The sequence below is a fragment of the Muscardinus avellanarius genome (assembly GCF_963383645.1).
Source record: "Muscardinus avellanarius genome assembly, chromosome: 4".
NCBI classification, from domain to species: domain Eukaryota; kingdom Metazoa; phylum Chordata; class Mammalia; order Rodentia; family Gliridae; genus Muscardinus; species Muscardinus avellanarius.
This window is the reverse complement of record NC_137789.1, coordinates 129,373,716-129,396,321: the sequence shown is the minus strand read 5'-3', so window position 1 is coordinate 129,396,321 and position 22,606 is coordinate 129,373,716. Positions and strand designations below refer to the sequence as shown.

At 37.5% G+C, this 22,606-nt stretch overlaps 1 protein-coding gene across 1 annotated transcript in view; it reads left to right on the top strand.

The window, feature by feature from the left end:
* The window catches only part of TM9SF3 (transmembrane 9 superfamily member 3), a gene marked incomplete at both ends in the record, with an annotated part of 77,077 nt that overhangs the window by 16,730 nt on the left and 37,741 nt on the right, over positions 1 to 22,606 (top strand). The window contains 6 exons of the mRNA XM_080693597.1: positions 8,010 to 8,132; positions 10,579 to 10,739; positions 11,735 to 11,812; positions 17,866 to 17,997; positions 19,482 to 19,648; positions 22,402 to 22,496. Coding sequence (XP_080549723.1) covers positions 8,010 to 8,132; positions 10,579 to 10,739; positions 11,735 to 11,812; positions 17,866 to 17,997; positions 19,482 to 19,648; positions 22,402 to 22,496 — 756 coding nt within the window. The remainder of the gene's footprint in view (positions 1 to 8,009; positions 8,133 to 10,578; positions 10,740 to 11,734; positions 11,813 to 17,865; positions 17,998 to 19,481; positions 19,649 to 22,401; positions 22,497 to 22,606) is intronic.

The window sequence follows — 22,606 nt, the reverse complement described above, 5'->3', positions numbered from 1 at the left end:
TTGATCCCTTTGGTTTCACTTTCTTTTCCCTCCTCTATTCCAATGATTCTTAGGTTAGCTCTCTTAAAATGGACCCATATTTCTTCAATGTCAGATTCTTGCTGTCGGATATTTTTTTCTAGATTAGAAACTATGCGTTCATTTTTGGAATGATCATCTTCTAAGAGCGAGATTCTGTTCTCCATGTGGTCTAATCGGTTGTTCATGCTTTGAATTGAGTCCTTTACTTCATTAATTGCATCCTTTATCTCTTTTTGGCTCTCTCTGAATTCTTTTCGAGGCACCTCTATTATTTCTACAGTTATTTTCCTGATTTGATCTTCTAGAAATCTCTGATTTTCTGTTTTATCGGGTTCTGATGTTGTGGGGTTGTGGGCATTCATTGCTCCAGTGTTATTCCTCTTTCCCATGATTTCGGAAGTTTGTGCCTTCTCTGGGTTCTTCCCTTGGGTCACTATGACTTCGCTTAAGGTGCTCTGGATCTCGAGTCTGTAGTATCTCTCACCCCACTACTCCTTTACTGGGTTGTATCACAGAGTCGCCGACCCAGGGAGTCGATAGAGGCTGCTTTAGACTGTGGGGGGTGCCAGGTTGCACGTTCTCCTATGGTGTGATATCTCTGCCACCGCCCCTCCCCCACTGGGTCAAGTCCCAGGGAGTACAGTACTGGGATTTCTCCTCTGTGGTCCGCAATTTGACTCACTGTTCTTGAGTACGCAGATGTAGCTGTACTGGACTCGGTGAATTTGTTGCTGCTGCCGCCGGTGGCAATATGGCGCCGCTGCCATGCCCTCGGCCGTGAGGCTGGCGTATTTTTCTTCTCTGGTTTTGAGTTCCACTCTGAGTCCCTGCAGCGTGTGCTGAGCTCAGCCACTGGGAGCTTTAGATGCTCCTTGCGCAGAAAGATCCCACCTGGCTGTTCTGCAGCGGCTCACCTCGGCTTGCTGTAGCCGTCCGGTGAATTAGCCGCTGCCGCCGGCAGTAAGGCGCTGCTGCCGCGTCCTCGGGCGTGAGGCCGGTGTATATCCTCTGTGGCTCTGAGCTCTGTTCTCAGTCCGTGTTCTCTCTGGAGCCTGGTGATTTTTTTGTTTCTCTGGTGCTGGTGTTTTCTGGCTATGAAAGGCGCTGATTTTGTGGTAATGGAGATTGGTTGTTAGCGGGGCTCTTAAGCCCCGCTTTTCTCGGTCGCCATCTTCCCGGAAGTCTTTTTTCAGATTTTTAATAAAGATGTAGTTTTAGTTATATAACTTAGGATTACAAAAAATATAAAGAAGAAAGTAAAAATCACCTGGATATAATTATCATTACTATTTTGGTAGATTTTCTTCAGCGTTTCTGTCCTTTCCATTTATCCATATTGTCTTAAAATATATAAATGAGTTTATGTTGCATATATATAATTTCTTAAAAGTTTATTTAACAAAACCTTATATAGTGCTTATTGTATACCAGACAATGTTCTAAGTACTTCTAACTCACTTATGTATATATTTTTTTCTTGTGGAACTGAGGATTGAACCCAGGGGTGTTATACCTCTGAGCTATACCCCAAGTCCTATTTTTTTAAATTTTGAAACAAAGTCTTGTTAAATTGCTGAGGTTGGCTGAGAAGTAGTGATCCTCTCATCTCAGCCTCCCAATTACTGAGATTATAGGCATGCACCACTATGCTTAGCTACTTCTAACTCATTTAATAAGCTTAAATATAATTAGTTTTTATGCTGCTCTTTTCTCTAACATTTTATGAGTTTAACCATACGTTGCTAAATACTCTTAGATGTGGCTTCTTAGTATTCTATAACTTAGATGCTATAATTTTCCCTCATTCCCTCGGTAGGAGATACTTCATTTGATCCCTTCCTCCTCCTTTTATGCCTGACTGACTGACAGACTGCCTGTCTTCCTTCCTTCCTTCCTTTTTTTATTCTTTCTTTTTTCATATATATATATATATATATATATATATATATATATATATATGTAGGTGCATTATAGTCATACATCGTAATGGACTAAAATCTTGTAGAGATTTACATGTACACATCACCCGATTAGCCCTTATCAAATCCCTAACCTGTTCCCTCCCCCTCCCTCCTTCCCATGTTTGATTTAGTGATTGACTTTGATATGTTTGTATAAGTACATCATGTACTTTAAAGAGTTTCTGTCTCTTCCCCCTATCCCCTCAGATAGTCACCTTAATTGCAGATACTTGTACCATTGGTTTGGTAGTTTGTTTTTCATTCTTTTAGGTAGATACCCATAAGTGGTATTGCTGGATCTTATGGTAAGTTTGTTTTCATTATTCTGAGGATCTTCCATACTGTTTTACAAAGTGGTTGCATTAATTTGCAATCCCACCAATAATGTGTTAGAGTTTCTACTTCTCCACTTCCGATCAATTATGGATTATCTCTTCCTTGGAAGTACTTCTTTTATTTTCCACACTGATTCCCATTTGCTGAAATCCTGGCCACCAGAAGGTGAGTGACTTTGACGAGATGATCCACTTACACTCAATTTTTTAATAGAGGTCACTTGGATCTGAGAATCTGCTGAGAGACGGGGTGAAGTCAGTGGCAGCTTCAAGTGCTTTCTGACTGTACGATTGCAGGGACCCTTTGCTGTGCAGCAGGCCCTGGCACCGGCCTCGCTGCTCGGCAGGCCTTAGTCCTGGCCTCGCAGACCCTGGGCCTCACCCTGGGCCTCGCAGACCCTGGCCTTGACCTTTCTGCTCGGCAGGCTCCATTCCTGGCCTCGCTGGCCCCGATCCCGGCCTCGCTGTGTGGCAGTCCCCGTCTTTGTGGACAGGGCATCTACAGAGGTTCCCATTTTTTCTTTCCTTTTTGTTTTAGTAGGAGAAAACAGTATGCGGCTTTTACAAAAGCTGGGAGCCCAAATATCTAGCAGCATTGAATTTTGTCTCCTCTCCAAAGGCAGAGGTCCACAGCTTCACCATGGAGAGCAGGATCTGCTGCTCCAAGTGCACCATGGCCCCCAGCGTGGCGGCCATTAGTGCCAAGGCCTCCCAGGACAAGTGGCGCAGTGGGCCCAGCCTGGCCATGTAGGGCTCCCTCCAAAATACCCCAAGCATTTTTCTTACATAGTATGTTGTCCAGAATTCCTGAGCATGTGGGGCAGGAGCAGTTTACTTTCAGGGAGATTTCTTCAAAAGTTCAAGGTAGATTGGATTAGATCTGTCTGCCTCTCCCAAATACTGGCTGCCGCCGCCATCTTGATCCATCTCCCCTTATTTTCTTTTTTTCTTTTTCTTTTTTGCTTTTAAAATAACATAACACTTGGCTGTCCTTCCACATAAATATTTTAATGTATCTTTGAATGTTTTATTAGGATATATCCTTAGAAGTTGAATTACTAAATCAAAGGCTATAAATACAAATTTATAAAACAAATACTGTAAACATTTTTTTGGTGTGGTACAGATAATTAAACCCAAGGACATTCTATCTCTGACCTGCACCATCAGCTCTTTTTATTTTCTATTTTCTTTTAGAAACTGGGTCTCACTAATTGTGGATGGCCTCACTAAGTAGCTGAGGCTGGCTTTGAACCTGTGATCCTCCTGTTTCAGCCTCCCACATACTGAGATTACAAGCATGTGCCACTATCTCTGGCTTTCTGTAAACATTTTTAATGTAGTTCTTGATATATGTTACCAAATAGCTAGCTAAAAAATCTGCACAGTTTATGTCACCAGTCAGGTTGGTCAGTTAATATATATATATATATATATATATATATATATATATATATATTTTTTTTTTTTGGTGGTACTGGGGTTCCTGGAAGCCCTTCTACCTCCGGGCTACGCTCTCAGACCTATTTTTTAATACTTTTTTATTTGGAAACAGGCTCTCTTAAGGCAGTGCAGCTGGCTTCGAACCTATGTGATCCACCTGTCTCCGCCTCCCAAGCATAGGGATTACAAGGGTGCACCACCACGCCCGGCGTTAATCAGTAATCTTTATACATTTTTTAAATTAACTGTGAACATACCAGTTTTTCCAGTCAATATTTTCCTTTAATTCATTTGGCAGTTATGGAATGCCTTATTTTATTCTAGTACTTTGGTAAGCTATGGTTATAGAGAGTTTAACCAGGAACTCTGGTGTGAGGGATCCATGATCTCGGGATCCATGATCTCTCTGTAATTGTATATGTAATTTTGTGTGGATATGCATTTTGGTGGGGGCAAGGGCGATATCACATTCATGAAATTCTCAAAGGAGTATACTGTCTATGAAGAATAATTGGTACTTTGAGGGTTTATTTTTTTTGGGGGGGTGGTGGTGCTGGGGGTGGAATTCAGAGGCTTTCTACCTCTGAGCTATGCTCCCAGACCAATTTTATATTTTATTTGGAAACAGGGTCTAAGTTGCTGAGAGCCTCACTAAGTAGCCGAGGCTGGCTTCAAACCTGTGCCTGCCATACTCCTGTCTCAACCTCTCAAGCGCGGGGATTACAAGTGTGCACCACCACACCTGGCTTGGTACTTTGAGTTTTTAAAATAACTTTTGAAGGAGCTAGTGCAGACATTTTCTCTGTCGCACAGTGGAGGGAACTGAGGTTCACGGAGGTTCAATGACTTGCTTTTATTCACATAGCTTGTAAACAGTGGATTTCAGACTAAAACTTATTTTTGCCCATTTCTCTATAAATGTGGCTAGAGTGTTTTTGTGAGATATTTCACCATGTGCTGCTATAGTTAAGGTTGAGTACTTTTGATTTTCCAGTTCAGCATTGCTACCAAAAGAAAAAGTAAAGCATGATGGCATGACGTCTCACAGGGCTCATAAGTAATTATCACATTCTTTTCTCAAGGCTTTCACTGCCTTTATACAGTTACTAGTCTGTAGTATTTTGGGGAATTGACAGATGTATTGGAGCTTAGTTTCCAGACTCTGCTTAACCTTGCCTTCTGTTTGAAAAATCAATGTTAACATTTGCCACTTTGCAATATATTTTTCTTCTTTATCTCCATAAGAATTCTTTATATTGGCAAAATTTGAATGGTATCTTCTTCAAAATGAAGGTTTTATGGTGGTGCACACTTGTAATCCCAGCATTTGGGAAGCTGAAACAGGAGGATCACAGTTCATGGACAGTCTCAGCTACTTAGTGAGGCCCTTTGCAACTCAGTGAGATCCTATTTCAAAATAAAAATAAAAGATAGGCTGGAGGTGTTGCTCAGAGATAGAATGCCCCTGGGTTCCATCCCCAGTACCACCACCACAACAAAAAAGTACAAGCTATTATGATTTGAAAGCAGTGATTCATGGTGATTTCCCCACCCCCCCCCCCAGGTTTTTCAGTTATGTAGAATGCTGAATAATGGTTTGGCATGTTCATACATGTTGCATTTGTTGTTTTCAAAGCAGCTTTGAAGACACATTTCTTGGGAGAAATGCTATTTCAGTTGGGCATCAAGGCTCTTCAGTTATTTGTTATGTGTATGCCTATATACCTGGTAGAGGAATTTCATTTAAATATGACCATTCAAGCTATGTATGGTGGCGCATGCCTAAAATCCCAGCACTTGGGAGGCTAAGACAGGAGGATTGCTAGTTCACATCCAGCCTTAGCAACATACTGAGACCCTGTTCACAAATAAAAAATATAAAATAGGGCTGGAGGTGTAGCTCAGAGATAGAATGCTCCTGAGTTTAATCTGTAGTACTATTGAAAAACAAATAAAACCATGTCATCCAATTCCTTTTTTTTCTTTCTGTGATACTTGGGGTAGAACCCAGAGGTGTTCTACCTCTGAACTACACCTCCAGCCCTATTTTTATTCTTTATTTTGAAACAGGGTCTCACTAAGTTGCAGAATGTCTCACCTAAATAGTTGAGGCTGGCTGTGAACCTGCAATCCTCCTGTTTCAGCCTCCCAAGTGCTGGGATTACAAGCGCATGCACCAAGACTCCTGGCTCAGTTCCTTTTTTATAGGTGCTGTGATAAGTTTTCTCTTTTACCATATTTAATTTCTAGATTTTTCATCAGTGAAAGATACTTTTTTTTTCTATAGATCTGGGGATTGAACCTATTGGCATTTCACCACTAAGCTACAGGCAGCTCTGTTTTTTTTTTTTTTTTAATTCTGTATTTTGAAACAGGGTCTCACTAGGTTTTGGAGGGTCTCATTTAGGTAGCTGGGGCTGGCTGTGAACCTGGGATCCTCCTGTCTCAGCCTCCCAAGTTCTGGAATTATAAGCTTGCACCACCATGACAGACTTGAAAGATACTCTTGAAGATCTCTTTGCCAATCCTTCTGAGAGACTCTGCTAAAATATTTTGTTTATATTGATGTTTCCTTCTACACACACACACAAACACACACTCACACACTCACACACAGCATTTATACACAGGTCCATAGTATGTGCATACTCTCATATACTTAGTGTTTTCCTTTCCAGATAATTGGAAACCAATGCTCTGAAAATGTGTTAAGCTGGGCATGGTGGTGCACACTTGTGATCCCAGTCCTTGTTAGGCCGAGGCAGGAGGATCATAGGTGCATGGCCAGCCTCAGCTACTTAATGAGGCCTTCTACAACTTAGTGAGATCCTGCTTTCAAAATAAAGAATAAAATATAGGGCTGGGGGTGTCGCTTGGAGATAGAATGGCCCTGGATCAATCCCTAGTACTGCAAGAAAAAACAAAAAACAGTGTTAGCTGGGTGTGGTGGTGCATGCTTCTAATCCCTGCGCTTGGGAGGCTGAGACAGGAGGATTGTGGTGCAGGTTCAAAGCCAGCCTCGCTGGCTTAAAAGACCCTGTTTCGAAATGAATAAAAAATATAAAATTGGTCTGGGAGTGTAGCCCGGAGGTAGAAGGGCTTCCAGGAACCCCAGTACCACCAAAAAGGGGGGGGGGGACTATAGCTCAATGCTAAATTGCCCATGGGTCCAATTTCTAGTACCAAAATCAAAACAAAAAAACCCTCAAAACAGGATTATCTCAGAGATCTTATTGCTTGGCATTTTTCTCTTTGTTTAGGATCTTTTTTCTTAGGGAGAAAGGTACTGGAAATTGAACCTAGGGGCCCTCTACATTGATCTATGTCTCTACTTCTTTCTTACTTACTTACTTACTTACTTGCTTAATTTATTTTTGGTGCCCAAGGGCTTTCTACCTCCGGGCTATACTCCCAGATCTATTTTTCTTTCTTTTTTTTTCTTTTTTTTTTTTTTTGGTGGTACTGGGGTTCCTGGAAACCCTTCTACCTCCAGGCTACACTCCCAGACCTATTTTATATTTTATTTGGAAACAGGGTCTCATAAGCCAGAGAGGCTGGCTTTGAACCTGCGCGATCCTCCTGTCTCCGCCTCCCAAGCACGGGGATTACAAGCGTGCGCCACCACGCCCGGCGCCCAGATCTATTTTATATTTTATTTGGAAGCAGTGTCTCACTATGTTGCTGAGAGCCTGGCTTGGAACCTGTGTGATCCTCCTGTCTCAGCCTCTCAAGTACTGGGATTACAAGTGTGCGCTACCTTGCCCAGCTTGTTCTTACCTTTTGAGACAGGCTTATTATGTTGCCTGGACTGGCCTTGAACTTTGGATCCTTGTGTCTCAGCCTCCCAATTAGCTTGATTTAGGATTATATACTTAAGCTTTCATGTATATAAAAAATCAAAACTTTCTATGGGTCGTAAGCTTTATTGTTTTTTAAATTAGTTTTTTTCATTTAAAGTTTCTTTTTAAAGTGTTCTTATATAATTTTCTTCATAGAGGTATTTTTCACTTAGGCAGTCTTTGAAGTTGATTAAAATTCTTCCATTTTAAGAAATTATTAAAATATACTAAAAATAAAGGATAGTATACTAAACTCTGATGTATTTATCACCCAGATACAAGTATTATGAGTAGAAATTTTAACTCCAGGAAATACTGGGCTTTTTTTTTTTGTGTGTGTGTGTGTGTGTGCTACATTTCCTGCAACTCTTGCAAACTAGGGGCTAATTTGTAGTTTTTATTTTATGCAGATGATGTAATGCCAGCCACTTATTGTGAAATTGACTTAGATAAAGAAAAGAGAGATGCCTTTGTATATGCTATAAAAAATCACTACTGGTACCAGATGTATATAGATGACTTACCAATATGGGGTAAGTATTATATGTTTATTTAAGATTTGTGAATATTTACATAATTGAGATTTATGCAATGATTCTGTTAAAGTGATTTTATACTGGATCATGGAGTAGATGTGTTTTCACTATTTCCACAGAATGATTTTTTTTTTTTATCAATTCTATGGCTGTTACATGAAGGAGTTTTGATATTGCCAAACCTTATAAAGTCCCTCAAATAAAACTTTTATAAAGTACAAAAGAAATTAAAAGGTGCTTGGAACAATCTAAAATATTCTTCTGTTCTATTTTTCTCGTAATTTATTTTAACTTGTTCTTATACGTACAGTTAAGGGGACTACATAGGGCTTTAAAGTTTAACTCTGCCTTTCTCTCATGTTGTATTTAAATAGTATGGTTTGGGGGCATGATAGTTTTTTGTTTTGTTTTTGAGGTACTGGGGATGTAACCCAGGGACATTCTACCTCTGAGCTACACCCTCAACCCTAGTTTTTAGTCTTTTTATTTTTAAACAGGGTCTCATACTTGAGTTGCAAAGGGCCTCACTAAGTAGCTGAGGCTGTCCACGAACTGCAATCCTCCGGTCTCGGCCTCCCAAATGTTGGGATTTCAAGCATGTGCCACCATGCCTGGCACATGATAGTTTCTTGAATGTCTTGTTTTAATAATTCTGTTATTTTCTAAAACTTTGAATATTAAAAATTTTTTAAATGTCTTTTTCATATTCATACTGATGGAGAAGAGCTATGGCATAGTTAATATAAACTTATCTGTAAGCTCAAAGTCATTTGTATTGGACTTGATTAAATTATTTAAAATGCAGAGCATAGCCAGCTATTGTCAACATGTTTGATTACATTTTTCTTAGTGATTTTTCTTTCTCCTCTTCTTCTCTTAAATATTAAGACATCTGCTTTTAAATATTATTAATATTTCTTCTAATTCTTAAAATTGTTAGTGGACTATTAGGCTCTTGAGCAGCAAACTGAATTACTGAACATATCAGATTTAATATTGTGCTAATATGAAATTTATAAGAAAGTCTCAAGAGATAATTTTATGTCTCATCATTATGCTGCATGTTAATTAGGTATGTATAGTAAAAATTTCATATCAAGGATTATAATTAGTGTTATAGTAACACATTTCTGTGATCAGCTTTGAGAAAAGCAGTAATATGTGCTGAAATTCACTGATGATTTCTGAGCCTGTGGTTCAGGAGAACCTAGAACCTATTAGACTAGATTTTACTCATTTCTGGTGAGAGAGTAGGTTCTTCCCTTATTCTTTTCCATCAGTTATGGATTTCTTGTCTGCACACTTAGGTTTAAAATTTATTTTCTTCTAGTTATTGTTGTGGACCGCTAGCAACAGTGATAACTGTGCTTTTTTGTGTAAATCTTTTTAATCTCTAGGATTCAGAGTTTGCCATGTTTGGGGATATACTTTTGTATATCCTGGAGTGTCTGAATTCTTACCAGAAAAAAAAATTCCAGTCTGACTTTTCTTGGGGTAAAGGTTTCAGAATCTTTTAAAAGCCTCTTAGAGAAAAGCTATTTGGTATTATTGTATCTTTTTCCCTAACATCGTCATATTCAGAGTAGATAGGTAAATAAATCTTAATGAAATTATTACAATTTTATTGTCTGTCTACAACCTCAAACAAAACAAACTATACTCCTTGAATTTTTGTTAACTTTTGTTAATAAGTAAATAATCATCTATAAGAAATGATCATTTTTTTCTCTAATACTCCAGTGGAATGCATTGACAATAGGGAGAAGGCCAAAGGAAAGTAACTTATAATAAGGAATAAATAGACAAATAGCTGACAGTGTGAGGGTATAAGAGATGAGTCCCCAGTTGCCACCTATTTCTCACTTGTTTGATCTTCCCTTTCTAATATCCCAAATTATGATCAAAGTGATGATTTTAAATGAATGCCTCATTACCATGTATCTTCAACACTCTTAATTTTGATGAACTTCCAGGGACACATTCAATACTTGAGGCACAAATAAGAGGTATTTTAAGATTTAGTACTTTTTTTACATGCACATACCCACATTCGTGTAATCTTTCTAGGGATGGATAGATTATAGGTTATTAGAGAAAGCACTGGATTGAGCCTCCTAATCTTGCTTTTAATTTTAGTTTGATAACAAGTAGCTAGGTAACCTTGATAGATCATGGCATTTATCACTTACATGTGATACTCCCTAACATCTCATATTTTCAGGGAAAATAGTAATGACATCACATGAACTTTGAGTATCAAATTAGTGATCAGTGAGGCTGAGCTAGTAATTTTTTTGCCATGGTATGACCATAATGTATGGATACCAAGTACAAATCCATCCTGAACTTATGCCTTGTTCTAACCATGAGGAATAATAATAATAGTGGGTTTTCATTTAAAAATTTTAAGAGTTTTTACCTTCTGAGGTGTTTTATTTTGTAGGTATTGTTGGTGAAGCAGATGAAAATGGAGAAGATTACTATCTTTGGACCTACAAAAAACTTGAAATAGGATTTAATGGAAATCGAATCGTTGATGTTAATCTAACTAGTGAAGGAAAGGTGAAACTGGTTCCAAATACTAAAATACAGATGTCATATTCAGTAAGTATTAAAATAACAATATGTAGGAAGGAGTGTGATTGTATTTTTGAGCATTAGTAAATGAAAATGTAGCTTGAAATTTGTTTCATCAAAGTATTATTAAAATTCTACTTCCTCAGTGTATCTAAATAAGACTTCTAAAGCCAGGGAGAAGATGTGCTTAAATTCTATTATTAGATACCAGTACCATTTGCTCTAACAAGGTTTACCATTATAACTAGGCAGAGGGCTAACCCAGCTATGTGTTTTCGTGGTTACATTTTTGGATTGCAGTACTTCAAATTGGTTTTCTTTCCATTTTACGGTTGCAGATAGTGTTGATACTGTTTTGAAAACTTTTGGATAGGTATAATTTACCTTTAGTTATTGGAAAGATATACTTCTGCAGAATAAGAGCCTGTCTGCCATTTAGCAACTGCTAAGGTAATTCTTTTCTGTTAGACTTAAAAATGGTAAAAAGAAGGGAGAAATCCAATATATAGGTAGCCTCTTTGTCAGTTATTTTCTTGGTAATAGGAATGAATGCATTGTTTGTAACAACTTTTGAAAGTTTTTCAAGCTTTTTACCTATGTACTCACTACTGGGAAATAGTATTTACATAACAAAAACATAATTTGATAGTTGCAATAAAAAGGATTGCAATCTAAAATAAAGAGGTATAAATTCTTATTAACTTAAGTACTTGTTAAATGAGCTTGCATTCTGTTCTTAACACATTTATCAGGTCAGAGTATGTGAGTTGATAGTAGTAAGTCATGTTCAAAAACTGAAATGATTTCTCGAGAGAAAATTTTAAGTTTTGTTAATACACAGAGAATAAAGTTGAATAGTTTTGTCATAACTACTTCAACTTATCAGACTGTCAGTAACTCTACCGTGTCTCTAATGAATTTCAAATCTAAGTGTGTAAATATTTCCAAATTCTTATCAAAGTGTTGTCATCAGATTATTTATTATTAGCCATGATTTTCAAATGAAAAACAATCTTTTTCAGGTAAAATGGAAAAAGTCAGATGTAAAATTTGAAGATCGATTTGACAAATATCTTGATCCATCCTTTTTTCAACATAGGGTAGGTAAATAGTTTGTGTATTTCAAGATATTGAAAATGTGCACAAATCATTTTCATGAACAGTGAGCAAATGCCACAAGTAGGGCACTGTGAGAAGAGGTGTGTATTTCAAGATTTAGCTAATGGTGATTTCAGTCATGAGCTAGGAGTCATAAGGATGATAGGGAGTTGTAGAGGAACAGTTAAAAACTCCCTTCTTGCTGGGCACAGTGGAATATCCCTGTAAGTTGGAAGACTGAGGCAAAAGGGTTGTAGGTTCAAGATCAGCCTTGGTAACTTAGCAAGAACTTGTCTCAATAAAATAAAAGGGCCTGGGGTGTACCTCAGTGGTAGAGATGTAGCTCGGTGGTAGGGTGCTCAACTAGCATGTGTGAGGCTCTGGGTGGGTTTGTTTGTTTGTTTGTTTGTTTGTTTGTTTTGAGGCTCTGGGGATGGAACCCAGGGGCATTTGACCTCTGAGCCACATACCCTGCCCTATTTTTATTCTTTATTTTGAAACAGTGTCTCACTGAGTTACAGAGGGCCTCACTAAGTAGCTGAGTCTGTCGGAGAACCACAATCCTCCGGTTTCAGCCTCTCGAATGCTGGGATTACAAGCGTGCGCCACTATGCCCAGCGGAGGCTCTGGGTTTAGTTGTATCATTCACAAGCATACGCGCCCTTTCTTCGTGCTGTGATTTAAACCAGTTTAGAGATACATAAAGAATACAGTATATGGGAAGCTGCAATACCACTTATTACTAATGAGGCTAATATTTGAGAGTGTGGCTTATATCCATGATCAAGTAGACTTCTTAATACTGAATTAGACAGACTTAGCACCCTCAATGCTGGATTATTAGAGGCTTCTCTACATGGGCACCTGTCCTTGTAGAACTTATGATGTGGAGGAATGGAACAGATGGTATGCATTATTTGGAAAGGAATGAATAAGAGAATGTAGCAAGGACTGGGCATTTTTGCTAGTAGAAATCCTTCCACAGAGAAAGAAACATTAATAATAGGAAGAAATGCCTCCATCTTCCTTATCCCCACCACTGAATATAAGCTAGATCTCAGGGTCAGTGAAGGTGCAAACAGACAATTCAGGAGAAAGGAAGGGGAATTAGTGCAACGTTTTCCTGGGCGGGAGAGATGGGTCTGCTGTGAGCGTAGGATTTGCCTCTTGTTGACAAAAGCACAGGCACAGGAACTGGAGCTGAACCACCCCATGGGCTGCCGGTCACCATGGCCTTGGTCAGATGACTCGGTTCGTCAGCGTCTGCCTCCTTCACAGTGGAGCAAGGATCATAATGGCTTGCAAGGTGCTGGGCAGTTCACTTGGAATGTTCTCAGTGTAGTGTTTGGACAGTAGGTGCTCAGTGTGTTGCTGGTGGTGCAGTTTAGTTCCCTGTTCATCTCCAGTTGTGTTCAACATTTGTGACAAAAGGGTGGGAACTGCTTTAGGATTAGTGACACTAGGTGGTGCTGGAGTGCAGTAGTTAGTAGGGTCCGTAACCCCTTTGTCATTCTTTATTATTTTTAAGAAGTATTTTTTCTAGTATAAAAACCTCAGAATCAAGCCACATTTTATAATTTTTGTTATAAATGTCACATTATAAGTAGTGGTTTAAAGTATATATCTTAAATAAACATAGCTATTAATCTTAAATTTTAGCATTTTTTTAAACTTAAATTTATTTTAACTGATAAAGACATAAAAATCATATATATTTTCAGGGTTCCATATGACATTTCAATACATGTATACATGTTAAACATTGTACAATGTTTAAATCAGGTTAAACATTTCTCATTATCATTTCTTTATGGTGAGAACATTCAAAATCTCTTTTTCTAGCTTTTTGAAATGTGCATTACATTATTGTTGTCTGTAACAATAGTGCCATCCTACTCTACAGTAGCATATCAGAACTTCTTATACATACCTTTCTTTCTGGAATTTAGTACCCAGGTATTGATCAAGCACTCCCTGTCCCTTCTTCCTCCAACCTTTCCACCTTCTGATAACCACTCCCTACTCAACTTCTATGAGATTAACCTTTATATATTCCATGTATGAGTAAGATCACGTGGTACTTGTATTTCTGTGCCCAGCTTATTTCATTTAATATAATGATCTCCAATTTTATTCATGTTTGAAACTTTAGCATTTTAGGTATATCTTTCTTAATAATAAATGTGACTATTTAGAAATTCTTTTCTTTTTTTTTTTTTGGGGGGGGGGTGGTACTGGGGATGGAACCCAAGGGCATTGTACCTCTGAGCTACACCCCAGCCCTATTTTTTTATTTTTTATTTTGAAACAGGGTTGCAAAGGGCCTCACTAAGTAGTAGCTGAGGCTGTCCTCGAACTGAGATTCTTCTGTCTCAGCCTCCCAAATACTGGGATTACATGCGTGTATCACCACACCCAGCATAGAAATTATTTTCTCTTTAAAAATTTGATAAACTGACTCAAAGAAGATATGAGTCATATCTTGAAGATATAAGTTCCTCTTGACCTTTTCTTGGTTATTAATTTCTGATAAGTGGGAATGAAATCAAATTTTCATAAAAGCCTGTCTATAGAATACTTTATAAATCTCAAGTTGTACTTTTAGTACAGACTTATATGTTGTTTCTTTTATTATGTCAGTGAGTACTCAATAAACAAATTGTTGGATGAAGGAAGGAATGATCTTATAAAAGAGGCAATTGGCTGCCGCTTGCTGTTCAGGAAGAGCCATAGAATGTGTCCTCTCCCTGAAACTTCAGCGTGGGTAATATCAGGATTTCCCTCTCCTTGGTGCACATCCTCAGCATGTTAGCCCAAGTTCACATCTGTCTAATTGTGTAAGACAGTACATCTTAATGTTCAGTGTGCTATGGCTTTACCTGTAGAAGTATAGAACAGAAGGATTCCTATGAATATGTAGATAGATGGCAGGTTTTATTTTTTAAATTTTATTATTTTTTATTTATTTAGTTATTTTTTCTGGTGGTACTGGGATCGAACCCAGGGGCTTTCTAACTCCGGGATACACTCCCAGACCTATTTTATATTTTATTTGGAAACAGGGTCTCACTAAGTTGTTGAGAGCCTCACTAAGTAGCTGAGGCTGGCTTCGAATCTGCCTGATCCTCCTGTCTCAGCCTCCCAAGTACTGGGATTACAAGCATGCGCCACCATGCCTGACAGATGGCAGGTTATATGAGGAGAGGTTATAGCTTGAGTTGGAATTAAAGACTAGGTAGAATTTACAAAGGAGAATAGAAGTAGATCCCATGTGAGAAGAAATTGTTAGGATTAAAAATGAGGAAGTGAGTATGTGCCCTATGGGTGATTGAACAAGGATAGGCCTATTGGAGTGCAGGGTGTAATAGAAAGGTTAACTAGAGAAGAGGAGTATACAGGGAATGTAGACTATTAGCAAAAAGTTTAGGTTTGATATGGGAGGATAGGGGATAGCACTTTAGATTTTAGAACAAAGGAATGATATATGAATATGGTGTTTCAGGAAGATTTGCTTCTTAAAATTTTACAGGACAGATTGAAAAGAAAAAGAGAGACAAAGAAACTAAAACCAAAAACACACCACCACCAATAAAATAAAGCTTAAAATGAATCCCTATAGCTGGGCGTGGCGCACGCTTGTAATCCCAGCAATTGTGAGGCTGAGACAGGAGAATCGCTGTTCTCAGACAGCCTCAGCTACTTAATGAGGCCCTTTGCAACTCAGTGAGATCCGGTTTTAAAATAAAGAATAAAAAATAGAACTGAGGCTGTATCTCGGAGGTAGAATGCCCCTGGGTTTCATCCCCAGTACCACAAAAGAAAAAAGAAAAAGATTATCTATAAAGGATTAGGGAGAAGACTGAGCAAGAGATAATTCTAAAATTTTAAAACCATATTGTAGTATCATTAGTAGATGTTGGAGAATTAGAAGCAGTGATTAAATGTGAAGGATAATTATGAGTTTAGGGCAGTCTGAATCAGAAATTCAAGTGGAAATCATGGTAGTTAGCAAAATTCTGAAACATAACTAAGAATGAGGGCTAGAAACTTAGGCTTAGGGAGGGTGGAGGATGTCACCACCATCACTGGAATGCTAGTTAAAAGATTCTGAAAGCCCAAGAAGTCATAGACTACCATGACTGGAGCATTTGGAAAAGTTCACAATAGGTGGGAGGAGCAGCAAGAAGATGAAAGAGGGGATGTGGGATGGGAGATTGTCAGGGAAGGCCAGGCTGGCAGGGAGATCAAGGAGAGGGGCAGAAAATTGACTGCTGAGTCTGTTTAGAAGTTCATGGCAAGCTTTGAGAGAGATGGTGAGGGCAGGGGGTGGGAGTTGAGGCAGCATTGTAGTTTTGAGGAAATGAGGGAAGAAATAGGACCTGCAGTCTCATTTGAAAAGTGTTGACATTGAAAGGGAGGTGAGAAGTAGAGCAGAAGGATGAGAGGACAAAGGTCAAGCAAACACTTTAAAGTGATAATAGTAAGAACACTGACTTTTGTTCAGTGTTTATGATGTGCTAGGCATTCTATATGCTTTACAGCTATTGTCTTGTTGAAACCTATGGCAAACCCAAGGGGGGTACATACCATTATGATCACGCCCTTTGTAGATTGCTGATGCTAAAGAAAGTTGGGTACAAAAAATAGAAAGGGGAAAAGCCCTCAGAGTGAATGAGATCTAGAGCCTAGTGCAAGATTAACTTCAGAGTGGAAATAGCTACTAGCGGATTGATGGGAGGAGGAAAAGGCCAGGAGGATAAATACAGAAATGTCATGTTATGCCCAGGTGGTAGAAGACAGGAGAAAGGGTGGTATTCGGGACCTTGAAGAGAGAAGAGAAATTTTGGAACTATTCTTAAGGACCTTTTGAGAATTAAATATACATGAAGGAGTAAGTGGGCAATACCATGGACCTGGTTCAAAAGTCAGAGGTACCAAATTCCGAGATATATAGAGATACAGTACTGCATTATGATTATGGACCAGAATCTGAATATAATCTTGTGCCTATTGTGTGGATAAAATCAGAGCCAAAAGCCAAGGGGTCGTTCAGTGTTCTGTGTACCGTGGTGACTAATGTAGAATAATGAAGAGGAAAGGATGGGAGGATGAGCCAACTGGAAGAGGGTAAAGCACGTGGTTCAGGAAGGCGGCCTCAGTCCAAGTGTGAAGGTTTGGTTTTGATGTTTTTTTTTTTTTTTTTAAACAGAGTCTTGCTAAGTTGCTGAGGCTGGCTTAGAACCTGGGATCCTCCTCTCAATCTCCCAAGTACTGGGATTACAGTTGTTCACCATCATGCCCAGCTTGGTCTTGGTGTTTTAAGGAGGTCTTTAGTGTTTTGCTAGACAGTACTAACATTTATTATCTACTGTTCTATGCCAGATATTATACTATATTTTTATATGTTATTAAACCTTACAAATCACTTGAAAGATAAGTATTATTTTCTCCACTTTTAGATGAGAAAACTGAGGCTACAGAGCTAGAAATTGGCAGACACTGGGTTAAAACCCAAGCCCGTTTGACTCCAAAGCCCATATTCTTTCCATGTAACGCTGAATAGCATATGTTGTATGGCCAGTTGTACTTCATTGGTGATTTGTGAAAATCTGTATATATGATAGCATGCTTTCAAAGTATGGAAGCTTACTTTTAAGAAAGCCAGTCTCTTGGCATAATGAGTACTCAGTGTGTTTGGATTTTTATGTAGAAGATTTTAAGACATTTTAATTTCCATTAACATTTACTTGTCATCAAGAAACCTTTGGCCGGGCATGGTGGCGCAGGCTTGTGATCCCCACTCTCGGGAGGCGGAGACAGGAGGATCACGCAGGTTCGAAGCCAGCCACGCTGGCTTAAGAGACCCTGTTTCCAAATAAAAACATATGGAATGGGTCTGGGAGTGTAGCCCGGAGGTAGAAGGATTTCATCCCCCGTGCCACCAAAAAAGGTTCCATCCCCAGTATCACCAGGGAAAAAAAAGAAAGAAAGAAAGAAAACTTTGAATTTTGTGACTGATGTTTGATGTTTATCACACTTTATTTTGTTATTTTAGATTCATTGGTTTTCAATTTTCAACTCCTTCATGATGGTGATCTTCTTGGTGGGCTTAGTTTCCATGATTTTAATGAGAACCTTAAGAAAAGATTATGCCCGGTACAGTAAAGAAGAAGAAATGGATGACATGGTAAGCAAACATTCTACATCATATTTATAAACACAGTTCATCTCAGTGTTATTTGAATTTTGGAATGGTCACATTTTCTTACCTGAAGTCATGAGACCAAATAAGTTCTCAAAATTTAGAGTTTTTAGGTTTTAGAAAGGTAAGAAAAAAGTGGGGTCCAGGACCCTGCCCAGTAATCAAATATATTGATGTTTTTTCAGCATATAAATGTCTAAGTAAGGGAAGTAAGCAATATAAAGAAATCTCTTATTCAAGCCAAGTTTTGCTACCAAATGACACATCAGATTTAAGAAAAAAAACTTAGTTTTCAGAGCTTTTGATTTCAGAATTGTAGTTAGGAGGTTGTAGACCTGTATGATTATCTTTGTAATACTGTTAAATATTACATAAAATTCAGGAACTAGATGGAAAAATTACAGTTAGTTTAGTCCATTTTCAGATTTGTTTTCCAAATTATTTTATTAAGTTGTAGAATTAAAAATGTGTTCCAAGCCGGGCGTGGTGGCGCATGCTTGTAATCCCCGCACTTGGAAGGCTGAGCCAGGAGGATCGCATGGGTTCAAAGCCAGCCTCAGCTACTTAGTGAGGCTTTCAGCAACTTAGTGAGACCCTGTTTCCAAATAAAATATTAAAAAAAAAAAAAGGTCTGGGAGTATAGCCTGGAGGTAGAAAGCCTCTGGGTTCCACCCCCAGTACCACCAAAAAAAAAATGTATTCCGTAGAACATTAATGGCTATTCTACTAAGTATACTTTATTATTATTAAACAAGTTTGGGAAACAGTTAAAAATATTTAATTTTAATATGCTGAAGTACATTGTGAAGTATTAGGTTAGATAAAATATTTGGTCTTTTTCAAAACGTGTCTAACCAGGATCTTTCTCCCAAAACAGATTACCTAAAGACACTGCTATTCCTTAAGAAATATTGTTTTAGAACTGTTTAAGAAACACTTGCGTACTCAAGATTGAAAAATAAAATTGAATCCATTTTAAAGTCAGTCTATAGACGATTAAATAAAAACATCCATATCTGATATTTTCTTTTTGAATCTTCTTAGATTCTAGGCCATAAAGTACTTGTCTGCATTTTTAGGCAAGTACAAGTTTTGACACCCATTCTCTTTTCTTTCATTCTGCACATGGACCCTGGCCATCTATGAACCACAGTCACAAGCATTGTCTGAAAGTAATGTTAAGAGAGTCAGGATCCGTTCTTCCAATTTGACCATTCCTTTTTGCTCCCAAATATTTTCTTCTTCCCTTCAGATTCTCTGAGCACAATCAGAAGTTACTGTTCAGAACCTCAGTAATTTGTCATATATATTATTAAGGCAGTGAGTTAAATTTGAAATGTCTTTTCTCATGTTTGTTAAGTAGCTATAAATTTCGAGGGAGGGGAGTTAATTATATTTTTAACCTATCTACTGTGCTGTAATTTTATTCTGAATTGTTTTCTTTTGTCTGTACATATATACGTAAATAGGACAGAGACCTAGGAGATGAATATGGATGGAAGCAGGTGCATGGAGATGTCTTTAGACCATCAAGTCACCCATTAATATTTTCCTCTCTCATTGGTTCTGGATGTCAGATATTTGCTGTGTCTCTCATTGTTATTATTGTTGCGATGATAGAAGATTTATATACAGAGTAAGTGCTTATACTTTATTACTTTTTTGTTGTTTGAACAGTTTAACCACTGGAACCTTTTAAGGCAGTCATAATTATTTACTTATTTTCGGTTATCTTAGAATTTACATGCTATAAATGTCATTACTGCAAATAATGAACACTAATTCTAAGTTCTATTTTTCTGTAGATGTTGAAACTTGCTAAAAGCATTACTGAAATTTTTGGGTAGTTGCAAAGGCTATATCCCATTAGAGAGACGAGCAGAGATTACTTTCAATCCAGAGCTGTTTAACAAAGTAATTGGGCATTTTTTTTTTCCTTTTGGAAAGTTGAGGATTCAGTTAGATCTTTAGAAAGTATCAGTATTTCACAGTTACTAACTCCTTACTTCATCTTTGCTTCTAAAACTGTAAGATACTCTACAGAATAAAAAAAGTATTGTAAATAGTAGTTACAAGAGTGATGGAAAAAGTCACAGGAGGTTGGTTTGTATAGTACTGGCCTAACTTCATTGCTATTGGATTGATGTTAATTATGCTCACACAGTTTTGTGAAAGAGTACCCTTTCCTAGAGTCCTAGTGTTTTCTTTGCTAATATGCTTTTCAAAATGGTCATGTTACAATTTGGCAACTCATTTTAATGTAGAAGCTCTTCTACTTTACTTTTTAGAAATAAGAAACTGCTTTCTAATAGTTGATACTAGCTGGCAAATCATACATTTTTTTGCTGTCATTAATGTAAATGCTTTTTCCATGTTGTGTTCATTTGAAGCAAATATAACTAATTACTTAGTACCAACATGGTTATTATGATATAGAAGGGGCTAATATTGAGCACATTTTATGCTTTCTGCACATTAGCTCTAACCTAAACAGTAACCCTACATAGAGCATATTATTATTTCCATTTAACAGACAAGGAAAGTAAGGCTCAGAGAGGTTACACAATTTGAGGTCATAAAGGGTATTAATTACTAAAGGGTATTAATAAACTGGGATTTGAATTTAGGCAGTCTTACTCCAGAATTTTTTTCATAATTTACTATGCTTATGGAAATGAAAAAAGTGATAACAATATAAAACAGTGAGAAAATTAAAAATTTCTATATAACATTGAGGTGACTCACTCCAGAGAAGAAATAATTTTAAAGGATAAAGAGCTGCCCAATGTAACACATGAAAATTACTTTGTCTTGTGATTGCCATAATAGTCAAAGAGGAAAAGGTATTTTGAAGGGGTGGGTAGAGGATCAGTGTCACTGTTGATGCCTGTTAACGTATAAACTCTGGAGAAAGTCTAGTGTTTGAAAAGGTCCAGGTGAGAGCATGGTAGTGCTGCTGCTCTGAAACTTCTGGTGGAGAACAATAGGGCAGCAGCTCATGTAATCGAAGCAGCTCCATAGAGGTTCCTCCCCTCATGGCCCTGAAGGAAGCCTCAGCAGATTTTCAGTGTAGACAAAAATGGTTTATTTGGGATGCTGGATTGAAATATCTATAGAATATTTATGAGCAAAGAGGTGAAGGATATTTCTGATTTCAAAACAGTGACAGATACTTAAATTTTCATTTAGTGGAAATATCTCTGGGAGCTGCAAACTTCTTAAATACCTGGTAGTCATTTTGGACTTCCAGTCACATGGGCAGTGCTTTTTAGAGCCCTTTCTGCTGATATTAGGAACTTCTGACTATTATTAGGCTTGGCTAATCTTACACTAAAGCAGCCTTTCTGTTTTTAGCAGTTAGCCTTAACACACATTAATAACAGAATGGGTTAAACTTGTTAGTGATACTTTGAAAAGAATGAATTAATACTTGAATGTTTAGCGGGGTTCCTAGACAAATAAATTTGGCTTTCTGAATGGATTAACCTTGAGACCCATGGTTTTTTAAGGTTGAGAATGATAAATCTTTATGTTATGCTTGTGGTCATCTTTGTATTGATGAGAATATGTCAGTACACAGCAGTGTTTTCACTTTTATGCATCCACTTTAATAAAGTGAGCATAGAGGTGTTTGAACAGAAAAATGCTTCATATTGCAAGTCAGGGGATTGCGACACATAGGTTACACAATAAGTACATTTCTATATTATAGCAAATGATACTCTCATTTATTATTTTAATATTTCTCATTGCAACTTGCCATTTAAGAAATATTTTTTTCCAGCTTTGTTCAGTAGAAAGTTTGGTCTGAATGGGAGGGGTGGTTTGGATTGTTAATCTGAGTTAATGCTGACTTGTGGACCTATGGATTCTTACAAAATCATCTTCAGCAGCATAAAAGAGGAAACTAGATGGAGAAAATCCAATGCTATACCATTTAAAATAATAACAATATAAGTTGTCTTAATGCCATTTTATTTCTGTTAGCAGGCAGTTGAATCAAGTTAGGAATATTCTAGTCAGTTTTTTAAACAGATGAATTTCCTGCTCCATATGATGGAATTGGTTTACACAGTGGCAAAACAGTTCTAGTGCCATTTTCTAATATTTTTGCCAAGGAAATGTAAAATATTTGTTGAGAATATATTATGAAATTTAAACTGCAGGTTAGAAAGTATTAGGAACAGCCTGGTGTTGTTTAAGTGAAGTTTTAACTAGAAATTCATTCACTAGAGAACATTCTGAGGTCTTTTTCAGTTTAGAATGTGATTTTTTATGTTTCTCTTAAGTTTATCCTTGAAATTAAATTAGTGCTAATGGGATAGATTATGTGATTTTTTTAAAATTGTTTGGTTGTAATTTATTGTACATGTATTTTCACCTTTATAGGAGAGGATCGATGCTGAGTACAGCCATATTTGTCTATGCTGCTACATCTCCAGTGAATGGTTATTTTGGAGGAAGTCTGTATGCTAGACAAGGAGGTAACATAATGAGTTATTACTGTGTTTTTTAAATTATAGATGCTAATATCTTACTATGAGGTATTAGAATTTAAAATGAGTAGTATAGCTATTATAAAATCCTTTGTTAT